The 21746-nt window shown below is 42.3% G+C and overlaps 1 protein-coding gene across 1 annotated transcript; it reads left to right on the forward strand.

Moving 5' to 3' along the window:
• Positions 1 to 3241: 3241 nt before the first annotated feature.
• On the forward strand, positions 3242 to 7614 carry LOC124616678 (putative beta-carotene-binding protein). Its single transcript, XM_047145007.1, has 6 exons — positions 3242 to 3361; positions 4877 to 4987; positions 5812 to 5962; positions 6085 to 6224; positions 6449 to 6601; positions 7346 to 7614. The coding sequence occupies exons 1-6, from the start codon at positions 3301 to 3303 to the stop codon at positions 7543 to 7545; spliced, it is 816 nt and encodes a 271-aa protein (XP_047000963.1). The 5' UTR covers positions 3242 to 3300; the 3' UTR covers positions 7546 to 7614.
• The last annotated feature ends 14132 nt before the right edge of the window (positions 7615 to 21746 follow it).

Consider the following 21746-nt stretch of genomic DNA (forward strand, 5'->3'; position numbering starts at 1 on the left):
CAATACGGCTGACGCTATACCTCTGTCTTACACTCTACGAAGTCTCCATCTAACACAAACCCGCATCCTAAGCAATTCTCTCTCGCCTGTTGTGTGTAACCAGTCCACTGCCCCAGCGTGATGAGACATTCCGATACATGTGCAATCCTCTTACCTCTTGGCTAACCAACTGCCTCTGGCTCTTGCCATAGGCAACGAAATTTTGACAGTATTCCATGTTTCCAACTCTTTACTATTCCACAACAATACACTTCTAAAATACTCTGTTGCTGTATTCCTAAGTGGCTTGTGATTGTTTGACTTTGTAAAATGAGTGTCTCATGCGAAAAGAGTCGTTTAGCTTTATTCAATTTACTTCATCAGCATGTGCCGTAACAAAGCTCATTATTCCTTCCGGAGAAAACAATTATAAGAGTGTCGGAACCTAGCTCAAAGGTTCCTATAAATCTATAATTCATTCTTTAGCTTTTCCAAGTTTCTGTGACTTTTCGTTACGCGAAAGTCTGTCATCTGCCTTCTGTATGATCGGGCGTATATGATCATCCCATACGCATGTGCACAAGCTGTTAGACACAGTTATTTATGTTGTCACTGACTGCAACTGAAAATTATCCGTGTCCTACATTTCAAATGTCGCAGTAAAAATTAGATTATAGATACAGTACGATATAGCACAATTTCTGCAGACTACAAATTCATCGCCTCCGAAATTATTTCTAACCAACTAATACAACTAATATGTCGCAAGATCTATAGCACCAAAACGTTTTTATTTCTTCTGCGCATGAAATTTGAACGCAGACGACACTGGATAGAAAGTATAAAGCATCAGATGTCCTAAAACTGAACAGATTATTGTTCAGAGGGACGGTGAAGTTGAACTCTGTGACATCTAAGTTTGCTCGAAAGTGTAGATTCCGAACTCATACGGCAAAAATGGTTCAAATAGCTCTGAGCACTATGGGACTCAACTCTTGAGGTCATTAGGCCCCTAGAACTTAGAACTAGTTAAACCTAACGAACCTAAGGACATCACAAACATCCATGCCCGAGGCAGGATTCGAACCTGGGACCGTAGCGGTCTTGCGGTTCCAGACTGCAGCGCCTTTAACCGCACGGCCACTTCGCCCGGCCTCATACGGCAGACAGATTATTTACTCTAATATGCATCCTCACCAACCGTAGCTCTACTCTGTCCTTACATGGACAGATTCGGTACTGAGAAAGAGAGGCCACCAGACGTCAAACGTGTTCCCTGAGGAGAATGCCATCTATTGAGGGGCAGGATTAGCTATAAATTGGTAATGGTGGTGAGGAATAACTTCTTGCCTTTTGTAATAACCACACAGTCCACATACTATCTGAGAGTCTCATGAAGAAAGTGTCGTATAACATTCGTCTGGACTACTTACTATCCTCACTCGACCATCGATGTAATGTAATTGGCAGAATCGGTCTAAAATGGTATCACCCAATTCAACAAAGATGACACTGTGCCAAAGAGTAAATGATAGTATGGTTACTTTTAAATTTTCTGCTCCATCCTTGCCCAACAGAAGCTTACTCGTCGTCTGTAACAATCTCAGCACCCACCGGAAACTCAGCTCCAATCATTCCTTTAGTGCATCTGTATATTTCACAACACACAGAGCTATGTACAGGAATGAGACACATTTCATATCAGATCAAGTATGGACACAGTCTTACACTCCACTGTTGCCTACTCCAGATATTATGGTTACAGACCTGGCTAGCGTCTGACCTACGCGTTTTGTCGATAGGCCATGGACGCTCACGTTTAGACGCTTATGACTAATCTAGCAGGCATTTGGTCACCTACGACAATTATCTGTCTATGTCCACGGTATTTCTTCTATACATCCCACATCGCAGGATGTAATCATCACTTGGCCCACGACTAATCGTGTCCATAAAGGAAAGAAGTCATATTGCTCTCTTGATAAAAATGTATTGCACTTCAAGGCTCAGGAAACAAAGAAAATCTCGAAATGAATGCCGGCGGAAGGTATTTACTCGAAAAACTGGTAAACGACCGCATTTTGGTGGGCTATTTGAGGTGTAGCAGTGGTCATACGTAATAATGTAGTTCTAATTTGCTAAGAGCTTGCTGAACCATGGTGCATACTTTTGGAATTTACGTCAGGTATTTAAAACTTGCCAACGGGGTAGACTCTTTTAGACTTTCGAGTACTGAGGTTTTTTAGGTGAACTATCATGTCAGTTATGCGAAACTGTATGCAAATTAAGAAAAACGGATACAGAAATGTGCTAAACGTATAAATTTATGGTAAACTGGATGTAAATCGCTTGGCAATAAAATGTGTGTGACAAATTAGAAAGCGAAAATGATTCGTTAATACTTCACTTCACTCCTTTCGCTTACAAAAAATTTAACAGTCTCTGTTTTTCTGTTTGTTGTTGCCGTATTGAAAAGAAATGAACCTCTGCAGTTATGACAAAATTTTTACGTAAATGTGTACAACAACTGACCAAACTTTATATAAAATTTTTCTGAGAATCGTACCGGATCATAACGCTACAAAAACTATACATTTTTTATATTAAGACGTGGTACGATAGTCAAATAACTTTTATGCCAGTTGGCTTTAGTTGGGGAACATTACGAAAATATATAAGAAATATGATGTATCAATAGTAAATAAGGTAAAGTTTCTGTTGTAAAAGAAACCACTAAGACGGGTTATGATAGTTACTGGCAGAGACAAATGGGCATATAGACGTAAATACAGCTTCACAAATTATAGTAATTAATTTTGTTTTTTAATAACACTCATTTATACGTTTTAAACGAACATATGGTCTATCAAGAAATCCCAACATCTAATAATGTGTTACTTGATGGTAATTTCGACTCTTGTTGTATTTTAAGCGTGCTGCTCTAAATACTGATTCCTTATTCTAGAAAATTTATCAGTGCTTCTTCGGGTTAAACATTGGATTTCAAATTTTATCTCGGATTTCGTCAGTGAGATGCGTTATCAATAGCGATAGAATCTCACTAAACTGCGCTGCACGTATACGAGTTGCCGGGAAGGGAGCGACATTTGTATACTTCGTACCTCGGCATCCTTGGTTTGTGCCCCAGTACCGACTTCACGTAGTGCAACATGTTACGCAACTACTGACGGCGTCGGCACTACGAAGTACCGTCGTCTTCGCAGAGGGACGCGAAGGGAGCAGCAAGTGCGGCGCGAACCCCCTATATAAAGTCCGGACAGCGAGCTCTCGGCAGCTCTGGCAGCACAGCGCAGCACCACCATGCAGCTCGCCGCCGTTATCGCCCTGCTCGTCGTCGCTGCAGTCGACGCACGAATTGGTGGTAAGCCGGCGCTCACGCCTGTCTAGCCTCTGTGGTTCTTAAAAAATAATCCGACAACTTCCTCGCCATTCTATTTCTCGTCCAATGCTACAAATCTGTATTTGATCTTATGGTAGAAATAGATTATTACCCTGAAAGTTCTATTCATACTCACGAAGTTATTTTTCCAAATAACGTTCAAAACTAACCCATATCGTTCTTGTGCAACACAGCTAGCTCTTTATTCCCATGAAGTAATGAGTGCTGTCGACAAGGGATCTCAGATCGATTCCATATTCCTAGATTTCCAATAGGCTTTTGATACCGTTCCTCACAAGCGACTATAAATCAAATTGTGTGCATATAGAGTATCGTCTCAGTTTGTGACTTCATTGGTGATATCCTCTTAGAGAAATCGTAGTTAGTAGTGACAGACGGTAAATCATCGAGTAGAACAGAAGCGATATATGGTGTTCCCCAAGGTAGTGTTATAGGCCGTCTGCTGTTCCTGATTTATATAAATGATCTAGGTAATAATCTGAGCAGCCCCCATAGATTGTTTGCAACATAGATAATGTTGTGGGCAAAACGAAACAAAGAAAGAGCTTTGATGGCAGAACACTTAGAAGATGCGACAAACTCACTAAAGAGACAGCCTACATTACACTTGTCCGTCCTGTGCTGGAATACTGCTGCGCGGTATGGGATCTTTACCAGGTAGGATTGACGGAGGACATCGAAAAAGTGCGAAGAAGGGCAGCTCGTTTCGTGTTATCGCGCAAATAGGGGTAAGAGTGTCACTTATACGATACGCGATTTCGGGTGGCAGTCACTGAAACAAAGGCGGTTGTCTTTGCGGCGAAAACTATTTACGAAATTTCGATCTCCAACTTTCTCTTCCGAATGCGAAAATATTTTGTTGACACCCACCTACGTAGGGAGAAATGATCATCATAACAAAATAAGAGAAATCAGAGCTCCAACGGAAAGATTTATACGTTCCTTTTTCCCATGGAATTGTAGAGAAGTAGTTTGAAAATGGTTCGATGAACCCTCTGCAAGGCACTTAATTGTGACTTCCAGAGTAACCATGCAGATAGAGATGCAGAATGAACAAAACAACAGCAGAAAACTAAAGAGCTTTGAATGCGCTCCTAAGATCTTCACTCACTTTCAGACACATTTATGCACGTGAACATCGATTGAAAGAATAGAGGTATGAAAGGTGCCGTTGTCAATAAGATCCTATTGTCACGCTAGAGATATTAAGAAACGTGTTCATTAGCTGATCAGAAGGTATTTTTCTTTTCTCTGCTTGTGTCTTACTGACTAGGAGACTGCAAATGTTTAATAATAGGTTACGAATAATCGCCCCCTATCTGCAGATAATGAGAGTGCGCTTACCGAAACGACGCACGTTCCCAGCACCTGACTGGAAACATATATTAACTGGATTCACCACAAAATACAACGTGTGCTAGTGCTCAAGGTAAACTCTGTGATAAGTAATTCCTTGATCTGGTGTTTGTCCCTCAGATGACCCGTCCCCCAGTGGCCTGGGAGTGAGGACGTGTCCCGATAACGAGCCTGACGTCGTGACCTGCCGCCGGAACGCCCTGCAGTCGGCGCTCTCCCTCTTGGCAGGTGGTAAGTACTAACATAAGACCACACCACACCGTACAGCTAAACGCCAGGCACTTCTCAGCGTCAGTACAGTCTTGTAAACGGAGTCACGCTCCAGATTTCTAAGGGATGAAGGGGAAGGGCTAATATCTGAATCTGAAATTACGTATAGTAAATTTACCACATATTGTGTGTACTTCCATTTTTATCATACTCTGAAGCAAATTTAAATTTTCCCATCCTTACTCTCAGACCTGAACTGAATTGCTCCCCGTCCATGCTTTCCTTTTCCCTGATAAATTTTTCGTTCACTATTATCTCTGAAAGTTGTGTCATCATTGTATGAAAAACATGATGTATTAGAAATCAGTCTCTGACTTCTGGAACTAATATTTCAGCATAGATTTTTACCATAATTCATTAAATATATAGGCCAGATAATATGTAGAAAATCACAAGGCAGAAGGATATTAAGGTGTTTATAAGACGGGGAAGATATGCGTACAAAAAAAAGAAAAGAAGTAAAACTACATAACATGAAGGAATGACTTACAAATCCATCTATTCCAAAAAGCCATTTTCAAAACTCATTCCAGGGAATACTACAATAACATGGTTATCGAATCTGGCCATCCCATCTTATGCCACGTAATGATTTCCGCTTTGCAGAAATGTGTCTCATCGTAAATTGCAGATGGACGTCAGCTATCGCATAAATATTATCCTCGTATTTCACTTTACACATCTTTGTGACCACTTTACTTATCACGATTTGCGAGATTCGTAGCAAATGGTGCCTCGGTTCATAATAACCGTTTAAAGCTTCTGAGACGTCGTTTCGTCTACAGGTCTCCCCAGCATCGGGGCGAAACCCATCGACCCACTGACGCAGATCCCACCCCTGATTCTGAGGGCCGACACGCCTCTCCTCAGGCTCAATTTCAAGCTGGACGACATCGTCATGATTGGTCACGCACGTAGCGTTCTCGACGACTTGCAGTGAGTCCCGACAACGTTACATTAAGAAATAATCACAATATTCATCGTTTTAAAATCTGATCTATCACTTGCCATAAGTTTTCCTGTTTAACGTTTTTGAAAATGTATTCCTGTTTTGCCAGAGTGGACGTGGAGAACCACACCATTCATGTTGTTGCTCACACCCCTGGTGCCTTGGTGATGGAAGGCATCTACACTCTCGATGAAGAAGTTATTAAGGGCATTCCTATGAGAGGCAACGGCCGATTCAAACTTACAATGAGTAAGTATTCCGTGCCTAACAGTAAGTGGTCCTTTGGTATTTATATGCGTGTGGTAATAAACTATAGACTTGTAAGGAAAGGGAGATGAAAACAAAATAAAAGGGAGTTTATTAAAATTGCAACATAAAATCACATTGCCTCATAGTGCAGCTGTAAGTTCATTGTAAATAATTGGCTCACAAGCGATTACTCTTTCTTATGATTTATTTCTTCTCCCTTTCAGTCGACTCTACAGCAGACGTAACTTACAAGGGACACCCTGTCACTCGACGCAACGGCGAGACTTATCTGCAACTGGACTCCGCCAAGACGAAGTACACCTACGGGAAGACTTCCTATAAGCTCACTGGCCTATTCGGAGGCTTCCCTCCTCTTGGTATGTCACACACGCACACTTAAAATGGTGTTTCATAAAACCCAATTAATATATCGACAACATGCTGCTTACATATCAACGTATATAAGATGCTTCAATCACTGTGAAGTCGTAGTATTTTTTATTTAACCTCATACGTTGGTGCCAAATCTATACTCCACGTAACTTACGCGATGACTACCTGAAACTACGGTAGTACTTAATCACATTATCGTGCTTTCTCCTTCTTTATGACACTTGTTTCAGTTTTTAAGGCACAAATTCACATCAGTGTTTACTTGTGACGATATTATCGCCTACTTTACACACAAATCTCATTAGCCATACAAGTTTACAGTATGAAAGTTCTTTCCTGATGTGATGCCTTCCAGAGTGATATTAACAAATAACATCTACTTGGGAATGAGATACAAGTCTTTCGTCTTACACTTGGCTGAATCCAACATCACCGTAACAAAACCAGCTAGAAATCTTGTGATTCGAACAAGTTGTAACTCCTGTTCCAGTGAACTGTTCTTTGGCATAGCAAACCATTTATTTGAACTTTTTCTGTGCTTGGATATATTTTGTTTCCACCTTTTGTTTCCGTGCACACCTTAGAATAGTAGAAGTCTGCTATCTGTAAGTAATCCCGGTAACTGATCTGCTTACACATCCAGAATTTCAATGTGTCTGGCGTCTACAAGTGAGGTGCTGACGGCTTTCATACCGCACACTAAAAGCAGACTATCCTCACACTTGCAGAGGCCGCAGGCAACGCCCTGATCAACGCGATGGCATCGCCCATCGTGGAGCGCGAGATGCTGGGCCCCATGGAGGACTGGATGGAGCAGGTGTACAAGCAGCAGGCGCAGTACGTCTTCGACACCGTTCCGTACAACAAGCTCTTCCCGGAGAGCGTGAAAACTATTACAAAGAATTCATTTTTCCTCAGTTTTAAGTAAATGTTTTCCAATTTATGATGTGTATATAGTCAGTAATATTATTTCTCTGAATAAAGAATTTTACTAGAACTTCTTCAGTTACTTTTTTTAACTTTCTGAACTGACATCAGTTTCCAAGAACAAATACTAAATCATCTACCTTTTCCATTATGCTGAATACATATAACGCCTCTAAACGATGATACCTTCTTATTTTCCGTAACAGGATGACTGACAGAACTTTAGCTTGGTCAGTTACTGAGTCTCAACTATACCGCAGTGATCAGATACATTATTGTAACACTGAATAAAGCAAAAATTCTTTATTATGTAAGCAAAATGTATGACTGTCCTCCGCATAAATTATTACATGGCTCACATAACTTTCCGAAACTGTAATTTACCAAAATATGTTCACTTCAAAGAACCCACAACTATGTACTGCTTATGCTGCTATGACAGTCGTTGTTTCGTCATGTCACAGTGCATTTCCTGACTCTTAGGAAATTCAAGATAGCGCCCAAGGAGCATGTTGTGAGTTATTGGGTGCAAAAGCAGAGCGAATAAGTTAAGCATCGAACGTCAGCCTTATGAATATCGGAGTGCCGAGCACATCAGTCTACTGAAAGAAAGAAATACCTCACTTAGCAATGGAGAAAATCAGTCCTAACTGGCTCAAAGAAACTAGGAAGCATCCAAGTCTTTGTTTAACAAATTCACAGAAACCATCGCAAGCTAAAGTCGTAATGACTGGACTGGAATAAATCTTTCCTATTAACCACTAAACAAAATTTATCAGTAGCATGAAAGAGGGTGACTAATTTGGATATTTAATCTATCTTTCACAAAAGCAAATTACAAAAAGTTGAAATGCTTAGATCTTCAGACGAGAGACCATTCAAAAGTTAAATAACTTTTAATATTTAAATTAATATACTGAATCTCTGAGTTTTCTGTTAGGTTATATTATTATATGCCTTCGATTAACACAAAGAGAAGTTGAATGAGCATGAATAACAGAACACACGTAAGATAAACATTCAATAGCCGATTACTAAACAATGACATAGAATTAAAAATTAAAGACAAATCTCTCCAACCATGTGTTCATCCAATCTTCATCTTAGATACTGGTCTAAGATAGATCTCCAGGTGAAGGTTTCGTGCAAGTATCTGCATCAGAACTATGGTAACTAATGTCATTGAATCTGTTTACTGTAGTCTAGCAATGGTATCCTTAGAACACCCCCCCCCCCTCAGCCCACCATTACACTTGCTTAAATAACCAATTTGAAAATTCCGTCGTGCCTCAGGATCGATCCCATCAACTTATAAATTTATCCCGTCACATTGTGCAATGAAGTTTCTCAGGCCCAACTCAATTCGGCATCATTTAATTAGTTTTTGAACGTAAGCATATATTCATGACAATTCTTCTGCAGCATCACATTTCTAAATGCCTATGTAATCGTCGTTTCTCCCTAGAGTTTGTCATCCACATTTCGCTTCCATAGAGACTAAAATCCACACAGACGCTTTCGTAAAATACTTATTAAGGCTTTAAAACTACATTAACTAACTCACTATATTTCCTCAACACTCCTTTCTGTTGCCAGTTGGAGTTTTATGAGTTACTTCTGAGATTATCGGTTGGTGTACCGACCAAACATTCGTCTACAGATTTTTACGTTTCATAGTAAGGTGAATATTTGAAAATTCATAGATGTCCGTATTGATGATAATTTAAGCTGGAAAAATATCTTTCTGGAACTCTCTAAACAACTTACCACAGCCACATTTGCACTTGAAACCAATGCTAATCTTCTTGTGAGGGAAATCAATAACAGACGTGTTGTGCATAATTTCATTTGATAACATCCTCCTTTCCTAAAGAACGTGCTGGAAGGATAATACGTAGTGCTCATCCAGGAGCATCCCTTATGTGTCTGTTTTACTAGTTAGGCAAACTGACTACTCCTTCATAGTACACTTACTCTGTCATGAAGTTTGTTGCATGTGATCCTTTGCAGTTCAAAACGGACAATGATGTACATAATTATAAGATGAGAAGAAAAAAATAAAATTCATTACGCCACATTAAGGTTATCACTAAAAGAGTGCATCACATGCTGCAACTAAAATCTTTTATCCACAACCCAGTGATCTGATAGACAGCGTTTTGTATTTTGAAAACAAATTGAGAAGGTTAGTCCGTGACAAATCCTTCTTTTCATATATTAATTTCAACAGATGGTATGTACGAATTACTAACTCACATTCATATGTCCTTTTATTAAGCAAAAGTCCCTCGTAAATGATAGTATGTAAGCGTATTTAAAAATATTTTCTTATGTGAATATTAAATGACGCCTTCCACATCACTGACATTTATCCGTGAATGATCCACGAAACACGAAACCAAGTTACAAGCAGTGACAGATAAGCGTCGGAATTATCCACCATCAGCCCAATACTACATGAAGTAGCTCAAAGCAATAGTATACTGAACAATGGAAAGACAATTGAGGTTCAGGTGATGATCGGCCTATCTTTTGGAAATGTTGGAGTTACAGAGAGGTAGTTGAGATGCTACGATTGATAATGGAAGCAAGACTTTAAAGAAATCGATACACGTTAGCATTATTCGTGGTTTTAGAAGTAGCGTTTGACAATATGAAGTGATGTACGATGTTCATAATTTTCAAAAAAGAAGGCGTTCAGCTACAGATAAATTTTTAATATTTTACACAGAAAATCTCTCATGAAACATTCTACCACCCTTGCCATTAAAAGGTGACGCACTTCTCACTGACGCCAATAGAATTTGGTTTTTATCATTTGAAGCTGTGTTTCGGGATAACACCATCATGAGATCTGTGGTCGAAAACGTAAAATATAAGACAAGATATTAAAAGGTGCTAATATGACCTTCATACTACATCGAGTACAAAACATGGGCGCTTGGAGTGCCATTGAGTACACAAAACGATCACCTCTGCTTCACATTGTTGGTAATATGGACACAATCAGTTACTTAATTACTGTGTTGAGGTCCGTGCCTGTGGATTATCTTCAAGGTCTCCGTGACATAATGTTTCAAAAGAATATTTTCTCCCACGTACTAACCCAACTTCGATTCCGAGACCATTCAACCGTGGCTTCGGCCAGCACGTTCTCTAGTCTCTCACATCTCATCACGGTTTTCCGAAAGACTGGCATCTCACCATTTACCAACCTCTATGGTTGATTTACTCTGGAATATAGTTGAGGCAGCAAGAAATGATGTACCCTCTTCTGTTATCGAAGTTCGTCCGGGTGCTCAGGCAATACTGGGTGACAGAAGTGTTAGCTCTGCACATTACAATTCGCACATTTTACACACCTAATCACTCACAATATCGAATATATATTACTCATGCTACAAATTGTATGTTGTATGAGCAGATTTAGTAATACTGCATTGCTTTTATTATTCTTGGTGCTGCAATCTTGAGGGCCATGTGCGTATGTGAGTGTTGTGTCAGTATAGTTCATCTCATAAATTTCATCTTACTCTGTGGCATTGCTGCTGCTCAGTTTAATTATATAATACCAACGTCGTCCATCGAACATCAGAATCGCTTCATCGGCATCATTTTCTCATTAGTTCGACGACGTGAAAGCATCCCTAATGAATATTTTTCCAATGCCATAAAAATTATAGAGTGTCAATAGTACCACAGCGTCTCTTCTGGATAACCAAACACTCCAACAGTACAGACTGATAAGATAACACTGAAATTGATAAGTAACAAAAAATGGTTCAAATGGCTCTGAGCACTATGGGACTTAACATCTGTGGTCATCAGTCCCCTAGAACTTAGAACTACTTAAACCTAACTAACCTAAGGACATCACACACATACATGCCCGAGGCAGGATTCGAACCTGCGACCGTAGCAGTCGCGCGGTTCCGGACTGAGCGCCTAGAACCGCTAGACCACCGCGCGATAAGTAACATGAAAAGATAGTAACCTGTAGTATCAGGTTAATTGTCCTCAATAAGGTACACCTGACGCAGTTGGAACGGTTATATTCAAGGTAACCACACCATTCTCCTTTCCTGGGAATGCACTATACTGACCACACTCCCGCAACAAATGTCCAAGGTCAGGCATGGGCATCCCCATCCTACCCAGGCAACTGAGGAACGTGTACATGGTACAAAACTTAACCCAGTATTGTTCACATGGTTGTCAGGTATTTCTGTGACTACTATCTACCTCATCCTATGAAATAAATATTACTACAGTGGGATACTCAGCTCCCGACTCCCACAATGGGTTAATTATTGAGCTCTCGTCCACACCTCATGCATTATCAGTAGCAAATTGTGCTTGGATGGTGTAAGTATTGGATCTTGTTTGTTGTAAACACACTATTAATACAAAATTATTCGTAACAGTTCAATAGTCAAATGGTCAATATAAAAAATCAATAATATAACAAATTAAGATCATTCATCATCATTTTCTTGATGCCTTATTCCCGTTTCAATGAGGGGTCGGCCTTGCTACTGTTTATTTGGCAGTTGTAGAAGGTGGCCGGATGCCCTTCCTGCAGCCACCCTGAACCCCCTGGGATGGAATTAGTGTACCCCAGCTGTCTGCATCTAATGTAAGCCATGGAATAGTGGGATAGTTTTTCAAATGTCTGCAAGTCGTGTAACTGAGGCGGAACGTGGGGGCCAGCTCTGTATTCACCCAGCAGGTAGAGCAAAACCGCCTAAAAGCCACGTCCAGGCTAGGCGGCATACTGGCCTTCGTCATTAATCCTCCAGGCGCATTCAATCCGGGGCCAGCGCGCTCACCCGAGTCCAGGAAGCAACGCATTAGCGCTCTCGGCTACCTTGGCGATTTTATATAACAAATTAAGATATGCTTTACTAATAAGTTTCTTTTCCAGTAGAGTTTTCACAACGATTTTTTGATTGTTTATTAAAAGTAATTTTTAATCCTACCTTAAATAATGTGTTTCACATTTAATTATTAGCTTTCTGATTGGTTTAATCATTCTATATACAGTATTTTACATTTTACTTTTCTATATACAATATATCCAAAACATGGACTAGCAGCAGCTGCTGAACGAAACTCGCACTTACACACCAATGTATACAATATTCACATCCGCACATAGGTATACATATTTCACACACATATTTAGTATACACTTATTCATGCATACTCATACACATCTATGACATGCAGTTAATCCAAAAATTCCACATGAACAATCACAATTTACAAATAAATAGTTGCACTGCCCAACACTGAGTGAGATGAATACTGTGCACAGATTAGTGTCCTGATCCCATCCTCACACAAGAACCATATGTTGTCAAGATGCGATAGCACTGCCTTCAACTGCCGTGCAGTATGTTTCCTGTGCCTTCTTAATCGAAAGACTAGTTGGTATACAGAATGAGGAGCTGCTCTAGCCTACTCGAGCAGAAACCTCCATAATATTTGAATGCGAGGGCCTTTGAGGCCACATAATACAACACCATTTTTTAAACCTCTGTGTTTTACCTGCATCTATACTGTATGCTTACATTTTTCAACAGAGCCCAACAAAGTCAACAATGACCACTTTTGGTAGTCTTATTTCATAAGGATTATCGGCAGTCTATCCAGACCTGCCCAATGCTTTGTGATTCTATCTAATTACCTCATATAAATTACAATCTGTCACTCTGTAAGTAAAACTATCTCTATCCACACAAAGTAATTTGGGATAAGCAAAGTTTAGATTTGCAAACTCATAATTGAATCAGTACATGTGGAGTTTGGAGAGGTTCAGAACACACATATCGATATTAAACACGCCTCGCAACGTGCTTTGATATCTTCGCCAACGCCACTGACTGGCAGTTGGTGAAACATGTCATTTGTGCCTCCAGGACATATTACTCATCAGATTCAGGAGCCACATTTGGATCTCATCTTCGACTCTAAAGATTTTCGCTTCGGACAGCTATCAGAACCCTAGAAACAATAGATAATGTGGCATGACGTGACTGTACTCCTTCTACCGAATTTGGAATTTATTCACCTTTGTTTGCCTGTGCACATACTGGCGACTCCTGCGTTCGAATAGGAGCAGCATGTCAACATCGGCGCTGTCATGTTTTCTTATTTATCACCGCGTTCGACGAAAGCCCTGATGTGGTGTAACAGATGGCTGGATGCAGAGAGTGTATGCCTAGCCATACACTCCGTTATTTCTCAAACATCAGTGTTAATGTAAAATCTAATATTTTTCCTTAAATCAGAGGTGTTGAACTCATGCCAAACATGTGACGGTTGCTCATTCTCCTCATCAATTATGGCAGAACCTATCAGGTTACTGGAAAATGTCGTTACGTCAGGTAACTCTTTTCTGTGGTATCTCTCTATCGATTACAGGTATTCAAATGGAAGTACACTCTCTTCATCACCACCTTAAACAGCATCGTCGGTGTATATAGCTGAGGTTCTGTGCGTATACTCTAGATGCATTGCCTCAGAAAGTTTCTGAAGTTGGATGAATAGTAGTGAAATAAGAAAGCACCTTTCAGACATAAGTCAAGCAAGTGCTCAAGAGGGAAGTGAGCATCATACTCGCTCAAATCGTGGACCAATACGGGTATGTGATGTGACAGTTGGTACTTCAAGTTGCATGCATTGTGAGCTGCTGTAGGCCTTTTCGAGTTTTCCGTCGAGAAGCCGACTACAAATATAACTGTATTGCATTCGTGTACAATGTATTGCTAGTCAACCATGGGATGTTGTTGCGAATGATTCAGATGGTTCAAATGGCTCTGAGCACTATGGGACTTAACTTCTCAGGTTATCAATCCCCTAGAACTTAGAACTACTTAAACCTAACTAACCTAAGGACATCACCCTGCGACCGTAGCGGTCACGCGGTTCCAAACTGAAGCGCTTAGAACCACACGGCCACACCGGCCGGCTGTTGCGAATGAGCTATCACCTTCTGTCTCAAATTTTTGAGCTCAGAGACCCGCCATCTTGCGGGATTAACCCAGAAATTTGATTCAAATTTATTTAGGTAACAGCATTTATAGCATCTAACTTGATACACAACCATATATGTTGCATACTGTTCTGTGAAGGTAGGTTTTGAGGCATTGGGGTCACTTCCAAAACGATCCTCTGGAGCTAGGAGACACTCGAAGTCATCATCAACGAAGGAACATCGGTAATTGTGGAAATTTCTATCTTGGTAGATATTTCCTAAAATAACGATTCCTGGCTTGAGCAATCAATGAGGCACCATTCGGTGTACTCTCTTGGTAAAGGAACTGAGGAATGCATGAAAGAAATGTCGTTTATGTTCTGTTTTATTCAGTTGGGCGGCAAGTAGATGGACTTCTTTTTATCCAAGGTCATTGATAATTCTGTCCGCTGAAGAATAGCAAAAAATTGACGTGTTTGGGCCGCTGACCACATAATTTTGGAAACTAGAGTTTTCCAATTGTTGTATGCTTTTACTTCCTTCTGCACAGTGTGCTCCTAGTCATCATCTTCTTATTTGGGCTCGCTATCATTTGCATACAGGTTGTAAAAGTAAATTAAATAATCCAGATCCCGCCTCTCGAACTTTCGTAGGTCCCAGAGTTTTACAGGTAAAAAGGTGCTATTCAGATTATAGATTCCGCAGACATAAGATGTATGATATGACTTCGTATTCACTCAACTGGTGGCACAATATCAACAGCAAGCCACAAGTACCACTGTAAGGCATAATTCATCCCCACTGACAGTATTCTGGACTTCAACGCATGCTTTTTACTGACATTGTCTGTCGGAGGCATAACGAAGCTGCACACCCAATTAAGTGGATTAAAAACATACGAATATACATCAGTGTGGAGTAATGGCTGAGGGTCTTACCAGAACTCTGTTTCCCGAACTTCAGAAAAGTGGCCGACTACATCACTCTTCGTAGAAGTTCTGAAACACTCAGCGATTGGCTCACCCCAGAATACCACATGATCAGCTCTTAAAATTGGGACGATGCCGTTTCATTCAACAGCATGACGTTCTTCAATGGAAATTGCAAAATAAGGAAAAATGTGTAGATACAATGAAATACAGAGAAACGTGGGGAATAAAGGAAAATATAGCAGAAATGGATATATGAAGAATTATTGGAAAATCTAGAAAAATCTGGAAACGAAATGGTTATACAGGATGCAAGATATTTGTATTTCAACAAAGGGAGTTGCCGAAATATGAGGCATGGGCACTAGATCAAAATTCCGAAACCTAACATGCACCATTTTGTACCCGTATGACTGCTGCAATTCATCAGTAACTTATTCCAAGCATTTTTCTCTATCTTGTATCTGTGGAATGTATATTCAGCTTTGACAGCCAGAGCAGGACTGTATTCTGTGTTATTAATATACGAGCAAGTGTGGGTTGCTTCTTCCCCATCCCACTGTGATAATGGTACACCACCCAGCCGTAATACCTACAAGTGAACGTTATCCAAAATTAGTTCATCGAAAAACTCCCGTAAATTTGAATAGCTAGCTATCAAAAGAAACCTTATATTTATAGGAAAACACATGGATTATAGTGGATATGGTGTGTGCTGCTGTGTTTGTTAGAGCATCATAGGCTGGTGCATAGTCTTTAGCTATCTTAGATACATCTTTACGCTTTACGAAAATATAGCTTTATTGATAACCTAACAATGATGACTCTCCTGTATACATACCCCCTGGGTTGATAACATGCCATGCTGGTTAACTGTAGGTATCAAACATTAGAATCAGGATGAGCATAATACGTGCAAATAAAAATAACATACGATAAACTGACTTTTTATGCTATTGAAAACTACACAGCTTAGTTAAACTATTTAGCGTTTCAGTTTAAGAGACAAAACTCCCATTTTCCCCTACACAGGGACTATGTTGTATCAGCAATAATCGTTTGGGAAAAAATTTTAGCAGGCAGCGCTGGAAACCAGTTAGCCTTAATACAGATATCCTGTGGCTATGTTATAGATCAACGTTAAATGTACATTGATGAGCAAAAACATTATGATCACTTAATTAATAATTTGGTTGTGGGTCTATGGAACGAAATACATCAGTGATTCCGAGTAAAAGGCATCCGACAGTTGGTTGCTATGTTTGCGAAGCTATGTGGCACATGTCATGTGATTCGCGTAAATGACGGGCCGCTGAATTGCATACGCAGTGTTGGCGTCCAATAGTGACCCAGGAGGGCTCCATAGTGTTGTGGTTGGCAGGAGAGCCAACACCGTGTTACTAGAGGAGGCCGAATTGCATGAGTTTTAGTTCACGCAGGCTGGCGTGAGGTCTGGAACAGGACAAGGAAATTAGAATTTAGAAAAACGGACGTAGCTGGTGGAATACTTAACTTTACTCCATTAATGATGAACGTCGTTCTTGACGGTACATGATTCACATTATCGATAGTAACTGAATATGGCGCCTTGCTAGGTCGTAGCAAATGACGTAGCTGAAGGCTATGCTACTATCGTCTCGGCGAATGAGAGCGTATTTTGTCAGTGAACCATCGCTAGCAAAGTCGGTTGTACAACTGAGGCGAGTGCTAGGAAGTCTCTCTAGACCTGCCGTGTGGCGGCGCTCGGTCTGCAATCACTGATAGTGGCGACACGCGGGTCCGACGTATACTAGCGGACCGCGGCCGATTTAAAGGCTACCACCTAGCAAGTGTGGTGTCTGGCGGTGGCACCACATTCCTCCCACGCAAATCGGCGTACGGTTGTGTTATAAGGCTTCCGCCCACCGTGGGGAGGACCCCGTGTTGACGTATGCGATGAGGTGGGGAGCCTAACAACAGGCGAGGCTGTGCCACCCGCACCCTGCCATTCACACCGCAGGGAGCTAGGAAACGCCTGAAAACCTGCTCCAGGGTGCACGCCAACATGCGGTGTATGCGCCCGCAGAGAGACAGACCTCCATCGGGCAGGGGCACCCGACGGGCGAAGACGACATATGGTCCGGAGCGGGCAAGAGTTCCATGTCGGAGGACAACTGGTCACGGAAAGTGATCGATGGCGCGTGACCCAGGGAGGCGCCCGGCGGTTGCAGCGAAGCGTCCTCTGCGGGCGTCGCCAGCGGGAGAACAGGCGCTGGCGGCGTTGGCGGCGTCGCGTCGCCATGGGGCAATATGGAAGGCAGCGTCGCAGATACCTGGGGCTGAGGCGAACCATTAGATGGGTCCCCAGGGCGCTGACCGGACGGCACCGTCGCTGAAAGCAGACGGCTAGCGGAAGATCCCGTGCGACGACAGAGGCGCAGCTGGTTGAGATGCCGGCGCACCTCACCAGAGGCCCCCAAAACCAGATACATAGCGCGTCCGAGGCAGTGAAGAATGCGCCCTTCGAGAGCACGCCGTGAACCTCGATAGTGGCGGTAGTAGACAACGTTGCCCGGGGCAAAAGCAGGTGTCTGCCGCTGCACAGGAACCTGATGCGGCGGATGTAGCACAGACATCAAGGTTCGATGAGGGCGACCGTGGAGCAACTCAGCTGGCGAGCGACCATCTCGGGGCTGAGAGCGATACGAGGACAAAGAGAGCGATAACTCGTCCTCCCGAGAATGCGACTCTTTCAGCTTCAACATCTGTGACTTGAAAGTCCTGACCAATCGTTCAGCATCACCGTCTGACTGTGGCGAAAACAGCGTGGACTTCAGATGTTGAATACCATTGGCCTTGTAGAATGACTGAAATTCTGCAGTAATGAATTGTGGGCCATTATCGGAAACAACAGTCTGTGGAAGACCTCCAATGCAATAGATAGCAGATAACGCTTGGATGGTGGCAGATGACGTCGTGGAAGACATCTGGACAACAAAAGGAAAATTACTGAATGCATCTACCACTACCAACCATCGAGCATTCCAGAATGGACCAGCAAAATCGATGTGTAAGCGTTGCCAAGGGGAAGTGGTTTTTGGCCATGAAAAGAATTTCTGCAGTGGTGCTGATTGTTGTTCGGCACAGACCATGCAAGAAGAGCACATATTCGGCATCGATTCCGAAACAAGTACAGCGCTGACGAACAAGTTGTTTCGTTCTCACTATACCCCAATGTCCTTGGTGGAGAATCTTTAAGACAGAGGACTGTAACGAACGTGGGACCACGACCCTGGACATCATTATCAGAACACAACAGCAAAACACCACGTCGAACAAAAAGTCTCTCATTAAGAGCAAAAAATTGGCGAAGCAAGGAGGCCCCAATCCGTGACTTGACAAGGGCCATGGCGTAGCAACAAAACGCAGAACGGTAGCAAAGACAGGGTCGGCAGCTGTGGCTGTAGCTACACTACGAAAATCAATCGGAAACGATTCGACCGCGTCATCGGTTTCCGCATCAATGAACGTGCAAGCAAGTTCGGAGGAATCGAATGCCCTATTCTCAGCAACAGACATGCGGGACAATGCATCGGCGTTTCCGTGCTTAGCAGTGGACCGATACAAGATATCGTAGCGGTACTGCGAGAGGAAAATAGACCAGCGAATGAATTTCTACGCTGTACGTGGAGGTACAGGCTTGGTCGGATGAAAAAGCGATGTCAAAGGTCTGTGGTCTGTGATTATGGTAAAGGGAAGACCATACAAGAAATCATGAAACTTTGTAACACCATATACGAGAGCCAATGCTTCTTTCTCGATCTGTGAATAATTTCTTTGCGCAGACGAGAGCAATTCGGACGTAAAGGCAATAGGCCGATCGTGCGATCCATCTTTGTGCGCATGCACAGCACCGATCCCGAAATCCGATGCATCCACCAAAAACAAAAAGGGCTTCTGAGGATCGAATGGCGTAAGGCAAGTATTGGAAAGCAACGCCGATTTCAACTGGCCAAAGGTGCGCTCGCATTCCGTCGTCCAGACGAACGGAATACCTTTACGGCGTATGCGATGAAGCGGAGCTGAAATGGAAGAGGCATGTGGCACATATCTGTTATAGTAATTTATTTTTCCCAGCACACTTTCTAGCTGCTTCAAATTCTGAGGCGAAGGCAAGTCTTGTATGGCACGGAGGTGCTCGGGACTGGGATGTATGCCTTGGGCAGTGAGTACATGTCCCAGGTATGGCAAGTCACGAGCAAAAAACACACATTTGTCCTTCCGTAAGCGAAGACCATTTTGTCGCAAGACCTGATATAATGTTCTGACATTGGCTAAATGTTCTTTTTCCGTCTTTCCGGAGATCACAATATCGTCCTGATAGTTTGCTGCAGTAGGGACCGACGCACAAACAGTTTGTTGATATTGCTGAAACAACGCAGGGCAGATGCATACCCGAATGGCAGTTGTTTGAATAGATACAACCCAAGATGCATGTTAACCACCAAAACGCGTTGGTATTCTTCGTCCACCGGTATTTGCAAGTACGCATCTGCGAGGTCCAACTTCGAAAAATATTTACCTGGCACAGTTTGTCAAAAAGATCTTCTGGGCACGGTAAAGGGAAAGTTGCAATCACTAGTTGTGGATTCACTGTTGCCTTGAAGTCCACACAAAGTCTCAATTTTCCCGAATGTTTTGGCAAAATTACTAAGGGTGATGCCCCGAGAAAAGCCTGTACACGTTCAATTACACCTTGTGATTCCAAATCGTGTAATGTTTTTGCGAGCTCATCACGCAATGCGTGGGGAACATTGCGCACTCTGAAAAATTTCCGTTGCGGGTTTACTTTCAGTTCCAAATGTGCTTTATAGTTCTCAGCGCAACCAAGGGCCGGTGCAAAAATGTCTGCAAATTCTTCACATAGACGAGAAACACTGTCGGAAGGCACAGTCTGGTTCACTGACAGGACCTGATTTACTATAGACAAATTAAACAGCTGAAATAAATCGAAACCAAACAAGTTCACTGCAGAAGAAGAATGAAGGATGTAAAATGACACAAGTTTTGTTTGTCCTTTGTATGTTGCAAGAGGGCTGCACTGTCCTAACACACGGATATCTTGACCTGAATAACTAGTTAACATTTGCGGCACGCAACGGAGGTGTGCCCAGCTGTTTGTACGTGTCTTGATTGATCAGTGAAACTGCAGCTCCGGTACTGAGCTGGAATGGTATCACTTTGCCGTTAATGTACAACTACACAAAAAGTTTATTGTCCTGCTGATGACAAGAGCGACTGTCTCGAGCAACATGAACTGACTCTGGTACATAATCACTTCCGACTTGACGGGATTTCCGGCGATGTCGATGCACACTATTTGTGGGACGAACACAGTCACTGTTAGAGAGAGTGGCACTGAGAGGAGTGGAATGAACTACATGAATTTCCGTGGGCGAAGTTTCACGAGCCTGAGTATCCTTGGTTCGAATCTGGCGCGAAGCAAAGGGCCTGGAATGGTTGTGAGTTTCCGATCTGAGCTTTCTCTGGTAAACACTCTGAACATGTAATTTTTTATTACAGAAAAAGCAAATAGCTTGGCGTGACCGGCAATTCTCACACGAATGTCTAGTAATGCACCACGGGCATGATTTTAGCACTGCATTTGCTTGCCGGCGTGGCACACGTAGCTGAGTACCTGGCGGCAGCGATGCGGCTGGGCGCGTGGACTGTTTACTGTTCCGTGCAGCTCGCCCGGCGGGCCGGTTAACCTGACACACGGGTGGCGAAATTTCAAATGATTCCTGAGCATAGTCAAGTGTGTCCTGCCGATCCTATATGTCCATCACTTGTTGAAGGGAGGCATTGACTAGTTTCAAAATCTGTTCCCTTATACGAACATCAGAAACGTTCTGTGCTATTGCATCATGTACCATAGTATCTGAATAAGGGAGTCCACACTGACACTCAAAAGCACAATCCCTAGTAAGGCCTTGCAAGGTTGCAACCCACTCCCGATTAGTCTGACCTGCTGTACGTTTTGTACGAAAGAAGGTATACCTTTTCGCAACTACATTGACTGATTCTTTGAAATATGTATCTAATGCAGACAAAATTTCTTCGTAGGGCAGAGTTGCTACGTCGCGTCGGGGTAGAAATTTGACTATCACACCGTACGTGTTCACCCCAACTGATGATAACAAAAAAGGCTGCCGCTCGTTACCTTGAATTCTGTAGGCGGCGAGATGGAATCCAAATTGGCGTGACCACTCTGTCCAGCTTTCCAGCGCAGCATCGAAAGGTCGAAAAGTTGGT

Source organism: Schistocerca americana, chromosome 5 (genome assembly GCF_021461395.2).
Source record: "Schistocerca americana isolate TAMUIC-IGC-003095 chromosome 5, iqSchAmer2.1, whole genome shotgun sequence".
Taxonomy (NCBI): Eukaryota; Metazoa; Arthropoda; class Insecta; order Orthoptera; family Acrididae; genus Schistocerca; species Schistocerca americana.

Bases quoted from the DNA above. Each gene is read 5' to 3' on its own strand.
- LOC124616678 (XM_047145007.1), top strand. From the start codon at position 3,301: ATGCAGCTCGCCGCCGTTATCGCCCTGCTCGTCGTCGCTGCAGTCGAC. The intron at 3,362-4,876 runs GTAAGCCGGCGC...TTTGTCCCTCAG, and splicing joins AGTCGACGCACGAATTGGTG to ATGACCCGTCCCCCAGTGGC. The intron at 6,602-7,345 runs GTATGTCACACA...TCACACTTGCAG, and splicing joins CGGAGGCTTCCCTCCTCTTG to AGGCCGCAGGCAACGCCCTG.